The following is a 14,612-nucleotide window of genomic DNA, read 5'->3' as shown; positions in this document are numbered from 1 at the left end:
GCTAAAACAACACGTCACCTAAACAGTTTGTTTCAACATACAGTTACTCTGAGCTTCTACTCAGTATCTACATAACTGTAGACACTAAACTGCCTGGACTTGTTAAATCCTATCTTTTCTCTTTATATTTTGAATTGCCCTTGTATGTTGCATCATATTATATGATTTATCTTTACTGTTCTCCTTGGACCAAGACAAATTCCTAGTACACATTAATGTACCTGGCCAATAAACAGAATCAGGATTCTGATTCTCCAAGCATGTTGGTCTTGATCTTGAGGAACAGCCAGAAATCTCAAGGTGTCAGGTGAGGTGAGTAGAATGGAGCATCAGAAAAGGTCAATCTCCAAGGCTCCAATGGCTTGATGTGCAGGAGCACTGTCGTTGTGGGTCAACCTCTCTTGAGATTTTGGAAACATTTCTTTGTGAAGACGTCTGAAACTGGGCAAACCACTTCTGGACAGATCTCTGAGTCACCAAGATGAGTTTCCCATTTCTTGAAGCTTTCTGCCATCAATAAACCATGATGAAAATGTGATTGAGCATGAAAACTTGGTTAAGCTCATCTGAGAAATTCATTAACGGGCCTACAACACATACACTTCTACATTCATTTCCTGTCTCCATGATGACCTATAGACAATTTCAGGAAGTTTTTGTGAGTAGCTGAATAAGAACACATTCAAAAGTATATGTGACAGACTTTTGGAACTCCCCTCATACATTTGAAGAAAATGTACACCATGGGATGAATTATCCTGTTGTGAACATCTGTCCCTTTGAAGGTTTTGAGTAAATGTTTATTGATTTAATTCAAGCTGACTTCAGAGCTTTCTCTGCTTTCTCGTCAGTGGATGACAAATTAAAAAACACAAAAAAAAAAAAAAAGAAAACGGGCCATCAGTCCTAGAAGTTTACAAGTAATGATTGTGTTTATTTGCGATGCATCTTTTTTAACAGAAAATGACAATTTCATTCGTGGGCATGATGAAATGGCTAACCTGAAAGACAAAAATAGATTAATTTATCCTGCCAGTTCTACTGAGGGCCATGCAAATATATTTTGTATGCTTTTTTCTATACAAAAGAATAAAAAAGGCACTATAGATCAAATGTTGAAAATCACTAGCTGCCCAATCGCCTTCACAAATATTTTAATCACACATCACTCAAAATCCTATTGTTTTTGATTCAGTCCCGAATACTCTACTTCTAATATTCCTTGATGTAGTTTTGCAAATGGCAATTAGCGCCGTAAACATATTAAGAACAAAATTAAGAACTAAAACTCTGATGCTACATGTCTGTAAAATACTGATGAGGACAGAATACCTGACACAGTATAACATGGAGGTGCATACTATATAGCTAGACTGTGTATCTGCATATAAAATCAGGGTTTATGTGCAAATCACCTTGCATGTCATGTTACCACTTAGTGAACCTCAGTGAAAACAATCAAAAGGCTGACCCACGATTATAGGAGGGTGGAAGATTATGGAAGGAGGACCTAAAGGATATGTTTGATGTTTTTCAAGTCAAAGTTTACATGTATGAGTCCACATTTAAGTGAGAAAGCCTTCATACTTACCAAATATGTCCACTCTGAAGCAGCAAAGGATTCAATTTAAGAAAACATGCCTTCTGTATTTATGGCGCATCCTTCTGATAGCGAAAGGAAAGTAGAAATAATTTTGTGTTCACAGATTCCTGGAAATACTTTTCTTGAGGTAAGAATGCATTTCCTGTTCGCTTGTCTGCTCATAACTGTTGACATAGGTGGAATTTAGACTTCAGCAACAAACCAAGCAAGGTTCATGTAGCTGTTTGGAGCAATTTTATCTTTTGAAAGATGTAGTTAGAAAATGTGCATATCTAGGATGTAAAGAAAAATATAAAAAACAAAGTGTTTTGATCAACTTACTTGTGGTACTCACGATGCCTTAAAGTTATGGCTTATAGTGCTTGAATTGTGAACACTTGAATGGGAGACCTATTGAAATGAGACCTGTGACTTTGTAGTGCTCATTTCTTAATGCACGGCTACTGGAACCTGAAAATCAAAAGAAAATGTGTTCCTGATCACCCGTTATTGAAGCCAACTGCAGTTTCAAGCATAACTAAGCTAAGTTATCTTACGGCAGTCGCAAGTACGATAGACTTAAATTTAGTGCCATAGAAAAGTAACAACGGAAATGTTGTTTACTATCAAACTGAATACTGTGTAAATTCATAGCTCTAACATAGAGAGGCAAGGCAGACGAATCATTGCTTGCGGATCAAGCATCATGGGTTTAAATTGTGTGCCCAGTTGTTGTCCATGTGGAGTTTACATGTTTCTCCTAGGTTTAATGTAGTACTCTTTCTAACATATATGCCATTAAGATTTGTAATGGTGATTCCAGGTTAGCGTGAATGGGATTATGCATGATTGTGCATGTGCATCAGTTGTTCCTGTGATGGGCAGACACACTTTTTTTGCCTTTCACATAGTGCTGTGGAGGGAAAGGCAATCAACATGGTGAGCAGCAGAGCCAGTTTCTCAGGGTGCAGATTAATATCCAATAACAACCTTGGCTTGAAAAATGAAAGTATTTGCTAAATTTAAGCCTTTGTTTTCATGTATTGACCCTGGTACCCTTCATCCCCATTGTAAACTGCCAGAACAGACAAGGTGTTTCCAAAATTTAAATAAAATTCTTTACTTTAAAATATAATTTTATGTGGCAGATTAATAATTAACATGATTGTGAAGAAATAATATTGACTTGAAAAGTATCAACCTCATTCTTTAAATCCTTAAGGCAAGTCAGACACTCTTTTCTAAATACTTTAGTGACAAACAAAAAAATCAATTAACCACAAACCAGATCTGATTCTTTGAAGAGTAAAACTGAGCTACTTTATAATATTATATTTTTTAATAAGAAATAATTTTATAAATGCACATCAGGTTTATAAAGCATGACTTTGCAATGGACCGATACCCTCTCCTACCTTGTGCACATTGTTGCTGGGACAATCCCTGGGTTTAGGGTGTGTGGGTGTGTGTGTGTGTGTGTGTGTGTGTGTGTGTGTGTGTGAGAATTCAACACTGGATACAGAATTACTCTATTACATCCAGTTTTAGAGAGATGAAGCTTTAAAATGAAAAAAAGAGATAGTTTAGAGTAAGAAAAATTATAAAAATTAATTGTTTTACATAATTATTACTTGCAAAAAGCAGTCACAAGGTAGTTTAAAAGTACAAAGTACATTGACTTTTTTGTGCAGGAGGATTTTGGTACAGACCAGTGTAATGGGTTATTGTAACTATAACATTCATTGTATTATTATTATAAAACCAACTGATGTGTTGACTCCTAATCCTGTAAACAGCATAGTAGATTTTATGGTAATGATGACAGGTGGGTTCAGGAATAAAGCCATTGAATGTGGATAGGGGCCGATGGCCCACACATGCTGGGAAGTAACAAGCACTAGCCATGGATGGGGCAGCTTTTATACACACACTCATTCTTATGAGACTAACATGCACAGTAGTGACTCTCAGCACTAACCTGCGTGACACTATGGCATCTTTGATACAACTTTCCTTATCTACAGTATATATTAATGCCTTACTACATTTATGATATCTTGCAAAAGTCATCAAAACCTGTACATATTTGAAAATAGACCTTGCTGAACAAAGTTTTGGAAATTAGCTCTCTAGTTTTATATTTCAGCTTTGGTTTAGCTCTAGTATTATTGTAACTGACAGCAATTATTCCTAGCTGTATAATAAGTACTGTAGACATATTATGGTGAACTAAATGATGCCCCAAAACAGTTACACTAAATGATGATATACATTCTTGTCTTTATTGACAATAAATACAAAAAAAGCCATGTTAGATGACCAAAAAAGTCTACTTTACAGACACTGAACTGATCTGAAACTGATCCAGGTCTTTTGCAGCCTTAGTTTTCTGTAAGGCACCCCCTCTGATTGAGGCCCGTTCCAGTCCAAGTTCGGTGTTTGCCAAGGGTCCTCCTGTCAGCTCGGTTGGTGTGCTTTCCACTGCCAATTGACGACCACAGAATGTCTAAACACAAAAAAAAAAAAAATAAATAAAAATACAAGACTGCAGAAAACAAGTGGCAAAGACAAATGTGAGCCCTTAAGCAGAATTTATTTTCACCATAATGGGCTTTCGGTTTTGTCACTCTCTCAATGTACACTGCCAGCAAGTAAAGTAACACAATTTTATATGAGGACAGCTGTTTCTTCCCAATACTCAAAGATGGTGCCTGTAAAAAATGATGTTAAACAAAAGGAAAAAAGAATAAGTATTGACGATTATGGGATGACTGGAGATGGATGAAGTCTTCTATGAAGCGTTTATCACACCATCATATCAGTCAAGCAGAAATTAATGAACTGGGACATCGGGATTAATGGTTTTGGTTGTAAGTCTTATAGTGGGGAGCACAAATGGAGCTGAATCTGTCACCTAAGTGCTAAAGTGATATTATTTGATGTGAATGCCCACACAATTATTTCATGTCCAAATACTAAAAATGAGGCGTTGTAGTTTATTTTTGTCTGGGAGATATCTGACTTAGGGTACCTGCTCAACAGTGAAATATAATCAAATTTGACAAAATATCCACAGGTGTGGTTGAGGTGATTATAACAGGTTATTATATTTGGGATGCTAACCAAAAATAACTGAAGGGCCTTAAAGGAATATAAATAATGTACAGTTGCTCCCATGTAGCCATTCCAACATAGGCATTTATGTTGTGCTACTTAACAACAAACGATTCTTCTTTTAGACCCTGCTTCTGTAAATCAATCAAACTATATATAAGTCACATAAAAGTATAAACGGGCAAAAAGTGGATATTGTATTTTAATTTTGTAGCATAAATGTAGCTGCAGTGAAGGATTTCCCCGTTAGTCAGGTTTAAGTTCGTGATGTCATTTGTGCATCAATAGGATGTCATAGCTGTCCTTTCAGAATGCATGATGTGAATTTTAAGCACCAAGAACTCTGATGCAGTGTCCTGCTTCTTTCATGTGACAACAGATCTCCCCAATTACTAATCAATGCAGGCTTGCAGCAAGAACGTATTTTGCTGACTGGGAAAAGTTACATTTTCTTTATTTTCTTCTTGCATATCTTAGTGTAAGTATGTGGAGAACAGTTTTCGGAGAGTGGTTGTGCTCTTTTGTTCTTCTCTTAAAGATGCTACCAACTTGTGTGCTGGTTTTTGCTGCACATGTGAAAGTATAACAGAGACTTTCAGTGTGTTTACATGCACACACAAAACAGGAATAAGGTAAGTAACCTTGTTAAGGCAGAAACCTTTCTTAAAAACTTGTCTTTACATGCACAAGTCCATTGATGGAGTCGTCCCTTGGCAAACCCTCCAACCTCATTAAACTGCAGAAAAAATAGTTAAACATCATTATTGGCAGCCGCCAACCTCTTGAGAAATTGACTTCAATAACCTGGTTATTCATGGATTCCCGGTTTCAGTGTCATTATGCTAATTATCGAAACCGAGTCACTGGTGTCTGAGAACAAGTTAACACACAGGGATTTCTCATCGAGTAACCCAGTTATATGGCCATGTGATCCCTTATCCAGGTTGCAGATAAGGAAGTTGTAGTCTGCTCATGTCCATTGTTTCCCTGTGCATGTGTTAGGTTTGTGCATGCTTTCAGCAGCCACAGATAGAAGTGTCCACAAATGCTTGGGCAATCACATTATTCCTTCTCTTGGTTGAAATAATCTGTCTCACTATTTCAGAAATCTTTAAGTTTATGCTGATGAGGTGAAAGTACAGTTTTACGCTCAGCAGCCCAATCTTGGGAGCAGTGTTGGAGGTAACACATTAAAAATAACATGCATCATGTACTCTGATTACTTTTTAAAGTAACAAGTAACCTGGCACAATATTCATTTTATTAAAGTAAAAATACCCATGTTATTATTATCCCAGCATCACTGGATTTAAAGCAAGAAGCACACATACTCGTATGCCGGTCATTTGCAGGGCTCAGTTGTGCAGCCAGGCACAAAAGAGTGTGCTGAGTGCAATCCAGTGACAGAAACCGTTAATCCGAATGTCAGTTTAGTTTTAGTCCAGCTATTTTCTATAAATATGTCCAAAAAAAGTGGTGTGATTGGGTGACATAGCAGCCAGTGCTCATATACCGCAAGTCATCAGTGGCTCAGATCAAGGGTGTAAAAAGGTGATGGATGTTCTTGTGTTTTATATTGTAAATACTAAATGTGTTTATAAAACACAAGAAAATTATCACCGCCTTCATGCTTCTTTTCAGATTCACTGTGGTCAATGATGACAATTAATTCTTTACTGCACAGTTTAATGATGTTGGAACATTTTGCCAGGGAAAAACTCCAGAAGTGTACCTGCGCATGTAAATGGAGGTTTTTAAGAAACCGGGTTACTCAACTTATCTCAGTTTTATGAGTGAATGAAAACCCATTCATTGTGGCATTTTTTCAAGACACAAACAGATGGATTTTTTGTGGATTCTCCAGACATTGAATTGTGGGAGACATTTGCTCTAAGTGACAGCTAATTGAATGCTGCAAGTGTGTTCAACTCATTTGTTTGTTTTTCTTGCCTGCTTACAGATGGAGTGTGTTGGGGTGTATTGTGTGTACAACTGACCATTTCATATCCTCACCAGAAACAGAAGGTTGGAGCAGGACCAGGTAGCACTTGATCATGCAGACAGTTCACTGCTGTCCTACTGCCTATCGCCAGTTACAAGTGCTAAACATTCCAAATCTCACAAAAGTTATCACTGAAGCAGGATGCATGTGCCATTTTGTGTAAAGCAGATGATTTCTCATCACCGAACAGCATCAACTGCTACAGTATATGCAATTCAGAGAACAAAGAACTGCAAATGAAGCCATACTAGATAAAAAGAAAATATGATTTAGGAGTAGCAGTTTTTATAAAGGTGAAATGTTTCATAAACACTCTGTTGTTGTGTAATTGAAATTGTTACTACCGGTAAATGCTTTACACTTTGTGGATAAGGTTCAGTGTAATTTTAGCAAATGAATATAATTTCACCTTCAAATATTTCTGATTAGTTACAGACTTGAAATATTAGTTTTTGCTTTTTTCATTTCATTTTAAAAGTTTCTAAAAACTTCAGAAGAATTACAAGTGGTATGTTTGGGGTCTAATAATTATAGTTTGATTAAAAAATCTTTAGTAAGTCTATGCTAACATTAATGCTTTGGAAATCTGTTGTGGCTTATTTATGAAAAAACTGTATACTGTATAACCAAATATGTGATCTGAATTCTTAAGTGAAACTGAAAAAAAAAATCAGTTAATCTTTATATTGGAGCAAACAGACTTCAGCTGAATCATAAAGTGCACATACTTATTCAATTGTATTAATATATTTTACAAACTTACTCCATATACCTCTGCATAAACAAAATGTAACTACTGTATAATCAGAGGCAACCTGCAAGCAATATAATGAGGTGCCAGCCTTCCACGACCACCTACTCTGAGCCTAGGTGGATATAAACCTAGGCTAGCTAGCTAGCTCTTCATTAGCACACAGTGTTCATTGGAGTTATAACAGAAGTAAGTCCTTTGCTCAGTGACCAGTGTCAGCATAGCTGTCCTTGTCACATTATAAATTCCTTACATTCCTTTGCTTCGATGTCTCAGTGCTATAAGGATATGGTTTAACTTTAAAAGTATATAATATTTACCCCAAGTACTTTACAAAGCGTGACAGTCTTTCTTTGCCAGCTCCCCCTATTGAACCTCAACTGGAGGTGAGGGCATGATTATAGGGTTTATATTTTAGATTAAATTATTTTCATATTAAGTTATACAAGCAGAAAATATTACATTCTATTATAAAAGAAATACACTGAAATAAAATGTGACATTCACAAAAAAATATGAATATTTAAATTTGTTTTATCAGCTATACAAACTCCTTTAAAACAATTTGTATAAGATAAGGCTATGCTCCAATTACTTACTGTAGTGGTGGGACCAGGAAGAATTGTAGCATGAAACAAGGAATCTTGCTGCACTATCTTTGGCTTTGATAACTCAATGGACTCATCCTGAAACTGTTTCAAATTCTAAAAAACAAATCAGCAAAAATGACTTGCTAGAACACAGATAATGCAAATATATTAAGAAAAAAAGAACTTAGTTTTGTCAAGTTTGACTTGCTTGTATGCAATGTCAGTCATTTTCCTAAACAGGGTCACGTGGGTCTGCTGGAGCCAACCCCAGCCAACACAGGGCGCAAGGCAGGAACAAACCTGGGCAGGGCGCCAGCCCACCACAGAGTACACACACACACACACACTAGGGACAATTTAGAATCCCCAATGCACCTAACCTGTATGTCTTTGGACTGTGGGAGGAAACCGGAGCACCCGGAGGAAACCCATGCAGACACAGGGAGAACATGCAAACTGCACGCAGGGAGGACCCAGGAAGCGAACCCAGGTCTCCTTACTGCGAGGCAGTATGTATGGAATGTTACTTGCCTAATAAATAATAATTAATTCAACTAAATGTTAAAAAAAGAAAAAAAAACATCCTAGAAAGCCCTTAAAATTTATTAAAAACAAAATAAAAAAACAAAAACAATGTTCTGAAACTGCTTCATTTTTCTCATCTGATGAAGGGGCACATGGATCAATACTCTGTCCTGGAAGCATCAGGAAGGAACAAACCCTAGACAAGGTGATGGGCCATCACAATGCACAAACACACTGGACCAATTAAGACAGACAGGCAGACAGACAGACAGACAGACAGACAGACAGACAGACAGACAGACAGACAGACAGACAGACAGACAGACAGACAGACAGACAGACAGATAGATAGATAGATAGATAGATAGATAGATATGTTAGTGGCCAAGCCTGCAGACTTTTGGGATGTAAGAAACAATGCACTTTACTATTGGATATGAACAGAAAATTGTAAATATATAAATGAAATAAAATTACATAATAGATACTCTTATTTGCCCTTGGATTCCTAACTTTAAAATGTGGACATTTTCATACAGCTAGGGCATTCACTCTCAAGCCTGGTGCTATGTCCCCAAATGAAGCAGCAAGCTGTTAAATTATTTTGTTATCATCTTAATACCCAGTTTATGACAAAAACAAAACAAAAAAACTTTTGTTTTTTGATCCGAGTACTGTCCAATGTATCCCAGCATCAGTGATATAAGAGGGTGTGTGAATGCACTCGGCAGTACTTCCTCTTTGCCTTTCAAGTTCAGTTCTGACAATAACATGAATGATGGAGTGCTAAGAAAGCCATGAACCATGCGCCATGGAGATCCATCAGGACCAGCTATGGGAGGCAGGCTTCTTATCATCTAATCTTTTTCTATTTTTGAATTAGAAAGGACATCCATATCTTTCCACCATGTTAACACTACACAGAACAACTCCATATTATTAGTCAGAGGTATTTCACACTGTAAACACCTTATACACTCCAACACTGAAAAACTACAAAAAGTAATCAGACCACTTTATAATTTGCAAATCACTAATCTCAAAACCATTCATAGGTGTTTATAATGCTAATATTATGGTTTTCTATCCACCTTATTTTATTAATCTAACTCTTAGAAAAGTACAGAATTATCAATTAATCTAACATCTTTAGGATGTGGAAAGAAAACCTAAATAGCCATAATAAACCCAGATAGACAGAGACATCAACCAGGCTAGGAACTGAACACATGATTTTGTAGCTATTAAACTATATTAACTACCCTGTAACTTTTACAGATTTGTAATACTTATTATGAAAAGAAAATGCAAGACTGGCATCATTCTGCATACCTTTAATACTTCATAATTTGATGTTCTTGCTAAATATTGTTCCCAAGCTTTAACAGCTATTTCTCTTTGTTTGTAGTTGTTGCGTATCTGTAAAAAGAGATACAATATGTATTTACCATTCTACAGTAGTATAATACTAATACTGTATAATAATTAAAATACTTTACACAAATTCTGATACTTAAAGGTTTAAAAACTTACAACCAGAAGAAATCTACAAGCAAGGTACACAGACCCAAAATACCAGTGGTCTATCACTTCAAAGCTATGTAATACCAAACAAGCTACAGGAGAAAAATGCAAAAATATGAGAATGCTGAAAGAAATATAGTCAAAAACACTGACTAATGTAATTCCGGTGGGCAGTGTGGCATAGCGGTAAAGGCTTTGGACTACAAACCTTGATGTTGTGCATTCAGATCCTACTATTGTCACTGTATGACCACAAGGAAGTCACTTGACCTGCCCGTGGTAAGTTGGAAAAACAAAAGAAATGGAACCAATTGTACCTTAAATGTTGTAAGTTGCCTTGGATAAAATCATCAGTCAAATAAGTAAATGTAAGCTTAACTGGATAAAAAAGCAATTTTAACAATACTCTGAAGTACTGTATATTTTGATATACTGTAAGATATTTTATTAAACCTACATTAAAATTGTTTGATTCTGTGATCTTTTTAAATGAGGTTAAGACCGACAACAAATGATTGAATCAGAGTCGGGTTTTGACATAAAGAAGATATAAACTAACCCAACAGAAACACAGTGATAAAAAAATACTTACTGGCTGCATTTTAAAGGCACTGTTCAGCGCTCTAAGCACAACCAGTTATTACATTAGTCAAACCAAATTTCGAACTGTGGTGTCAAAGGGAAGCAGTGTCAATCAAACAGGAATTACAGTATATGTATGGCAGGAATGTTCTACAAATATTCTAGTTCATCACTGGACACACACCTATACTGTAATCACTCAGAGAGTTAGTTGAGTTGGCCAAATGCCCACAGATATCTATTGGATGTGGGGGTAGTTAAGTCAATTATTATCTCCTCACTTTTTAAGACGTGAACAAACAAAAGAGTATTATTGAATAAATCTTTAAAATTTCTCATGTTTGCTCAAAGCAGCCAGTTATATGTTTCATATAGAAGAATGCTAGGCTCATAAAGTACGTCTAAGGAGAAAAAGTGCAACAAAGGGAAAAGAGATCAGCCACACAGAAAACCTCACCAGTGCATATTTTCTTTTGACACTGGATCACATTTAGAATTGAACAGGTAAATATACTTTAACATGGCACAGTCGATTAGTGTTAATAACAATCAGAAGCCAATCTTCTTAGAGCAGACTGAATGGCATTGCTGGCTCACCTCAGCATACATCTCCTGCTCATCTTGGAGGTCTTTTTGCTGTTGATTTTCTAGAATTTCAGCCTGCAGTATTATAACCTTTTCTCCCACTTCTGCTGTGACGTGTTCTATTGTTTCTAAATCTTTCAAGTCAGGTGTAGTTGGCCTTATACCTTCTTCTTTAAGCTCACTTGAAATCTCATGCCATATTTCTCCTACCTGTTAAATGAAATAAAACCAAATGTTTAACATAAACATTAGATTCTAAAACAAAAACTACAATGAGTCTTGGCCTGATATATATGCTCAGCACTGAGGCAAAAAGCAACAAAATGTGGATTTTTCAAATTATTCACTGTACAATAAACATATTTCTACGCAGTTGTATCGTCTAAGCCAGGGGTGCCTAATACATCGACCGTGATTGACTGGTAGATCAGAAAGGTAGTGCAGGTACTGTAGATCGTGTTGCATTCAAAAAATATATTTTTTTAAATGTTAGTCTATCATATATCCTCCCTATGGCATTTGCCACTTGATTGACATACATGGCGACAAGTCTGAGATCTCTTTTCTTCTAACACACATCCTGCATGCACAATCAAACGCGCAAGCTACTGCAAAACTCCGGCTATCTAAGTGATCTAGTTAGCCTTCCAATTTATATCGACTAAAGAAGGGATTTAAAAAAAATGTGTTGGTTATGGGCTGCATGTGGAATTGGAAGAGGATTTTTTTCTCTCACAATGTCACAATCGAAGTGCGTTTGTCTGATCTGTCAATTTATCATTCCTATTCCAAAGAAGGAAAATGTGGAAAGGCACTTTCGAACTGTTCATAAAAACTACGAAACTGACTTCCTTCCGAAAAGCAATCTGAGAAAGAGAAAGGAGAGGGAACTAAAATTGCAGTTAATCCGACAGCCGTCATTTTTCACTCGGCTGAATTCAAAAGCAAAGGCAGACACACCGAAGCATCATTCTGGGTGAGTCACTCGATCATTAAGCATGAGAAGACCTTCCAAGATGGAGAGATGATAAAAGATGCCTTCGTTGAGGCAGATGGCTAGGGAGAAATTCCTTCTGAGATTTCAAGACCCCTGGCCGGAGAAAAAGGAGTTTCTCCTTGTCATTAAACATGCAGAATAGAAGCAACTTAATAATGATCAATGGCCACTAGACTTTTTTTTTCCCGATCTGACCAAAATGTTGAATGAGCTTAATTTACAGCTGCAAGGAAAAAAGAAAACCATGGTCAATATGATTAGCTCAGTTTAAGCTTTCAAATGAAATATGCAACATCTGTCCTCAAAGCTGGAGCGTCTTGATTTAGGGAACATCCAAAACCTTGTGTCAGAGCTGGAGACACAATGGAAGGCGTGTGCGCAGCTTGACAGTACACGCTACACAGAGCAGATTGAAAATTGTCTGTCAGACTTTATCTAATGGAGAAAAAGTAACGATTCGAGTGTTGCCCAATGTAGCAGAGTAAGAGTAGCGTTTCTTCTTCACAAATGTACTCAAGTAAAAGTAAAAAGTATGGTGCAGTAAAACTACTCTTAGAAGTACAATTATTTTTTAAAAAAGTTACTGAAGTAAATGTAACTCGTTACTACCCACTTCTGATACTCTCTCTCATATATATATATATATATATATATATATATATATATATATATATATATATATATATATATATATATATATATATATGAGTGATGGTCAGCTGGGTCCCATGCCCAGCCGGGATGCCCCTGCTGCATATATTCCGGGGGAGCAACCATGGACAGCTTAATACCTCCCCTGGGACACTTAGTGGCAGCTTTCTGGGCCGACGGTGATTCCCCAGCCTCCCGCCTGGCCCCACGGGAGATGGAGTCTTCCACAGCCTGGTTGGGAGCTGGGATGGCCGCTATGGGGTGCTGCATGGAGTCAACCCCACCCGGAAGTGCAATTAGGACCAGGTGGTCAAGCACCTGGAATGCTTCCGGGTGGGCTATAAAAGAGGCCAGCCACCACCACTCAAGGGCCAGAGTCGTGAGGAGGACTAAGCTTGAGGAGGAGTGGTGGTAAAGGAGAAAGAAGAGTGTGGTTTGGTGTTGTGCTTTGGGACTGTGTATTACCTGTGGGTCACAGGGAAGATGTGTGCCCACGGGGGAAGACAAAATAAAAGCCTCTGTTTATTCTATATATATATATATATATATTACACAGTTAACTGTCAAATAATGCAAAGAGTACGCGACACCTGTTTCACCCTATTTTGGGCTCATCGGGCGTACACACTCCTCTGCACCCTTCATCGGGGATTGAACCTCGGGTGTCAGCGTTAGAGGCAAAGGCTCTTTGCGTTGCGCCACAGCGTGTGGTTCGTTTACTTGATAGCCTGGAGATCGGGGTAATTACATATATAGCATCCGCCACGGGTGCCCTCTCAGTTACGAGAAGCAGATCATAGAATGTTACATAGTTAACTGTCAAATAATACAAAGAGTATGAGACATGTTTTATCCTATTTTGGGCTCATCAGGTGTACACACTCCACTGTACCCCTCACTAGGGATCGAACCTCGGACATCAGCTATGTATGTATGTATATTATATATAATTATATTATATATATATATATACACTGTGTGCACAATTATTAGGCAAGTGAGTATTTTGACCATATCATCATTTTTAATGCGTATATTCCAACTCCAAGCTGTATTAACTTGAATGCTTATTGGATTTAAGCACGTCAGGTGATGTGTATTTGTGTAATGAGGGAGGGTGTGGCCTAAGGAGATCAACACCCTATATCAAGGTGTGCAGAATTATTAGGCAGCTAGTTTTCCTCAGGCAAAATGGGCCAAAAAGAGATTTAACTGACTCTGAAAAGTCAAAAATTGTAAAAAGTCTTTCAGAGGGATGCAGCACTTTTGGAATTGCTAAGATATTGGTGTGTGATCACAGAACCATCAAACATTTTGTTGCAAATAGTCAACAGGGTCGCAAGAAACGTGTTGAGAACAAAAGACGCAAATTAGCTGCCAAAGATTTGAGAAGAATCAAACGTGAAGCTACCAGGAACCCATTATCCTCCAGTACTTTCATATTCCAGAGCTGCAACCTACCTGGAGTGCCCAGAAGTACAAGGTGTTCAGTGCTCAAAGACATGGCCAAGGTAAGGAGGGCTGAAACCCAACCACCACTGAACAAGAAACATAAGTTGAAACGTCAAAACTGGGCCAAGAAATATCTGAAGACAGATTTTTTCAAAGGTTTTATGGACCGATGAGATGAGAGTGACTCTTGATGGACCAGATGGATGGACCTGTGGATCAGTAATGGGCACAGAGCTCCACTCCAACGTGGAGGTGGG

The 14,612-nt window shown here is 37.4% G+C and overlaps 1 protein-coding gene across 1 annotated transcript in view; it reads right to left on the bottom strand.

Annotated features, from left to right (window-relative positions):
* Nucleotides 1–937: 937 nt before the first annotated feature.
* Nucleotides 938–14,612, bottom strand: part of LOC120515947 (cilia- and flagella-associated protein 69-like) — an 89,362-nt gene continuing 75,687 nt past the window's right edge. Inside the window, exons 20-23 of the mRNA XM_039737338.1 lie at nucleotides 11,268–11,465; nucleotides 9,897–9,983; nucleotides 8,049–8,153; nucleotides 938–4,088 (exon numbers count right to left, since the gene is read on the bottom strand). Of these exons, the coding sequence (XP_039593272.1) occupies nucleotides 3,912–4,088; nucleotides 8,049–8,153; nucleotides 9,897–9,983; nucleotides 11,268–11,465 (567 nt within the window). The 3' untranslated portion in view covers nucleotides 938–3,911. The remainder of the gene's footprint in view (nucleotides 4,089–8,048; nucleotides 8,154–9,896; nucleotides 9,984–11,267; nucleotides 11,466–14,612) is intronic.

This window comes from Polypterus senegalus, chromosome 15 (assembly GCF_016835505.1).
Source record: "Polypterus senegalus isolate Bchr_013 chromosome 15, ASM1683550v1, whole genome shotgun sequence".
Lineage (NCBI taxonomy): Eukaryota > Metazoa > Chordata > Cladistia > Polypteriformes > Polypteridae > Polypterus > Polypterus senegalus.
This window is presented reverse-complemented; position numbering and strand designations above follow the sequence as displayed.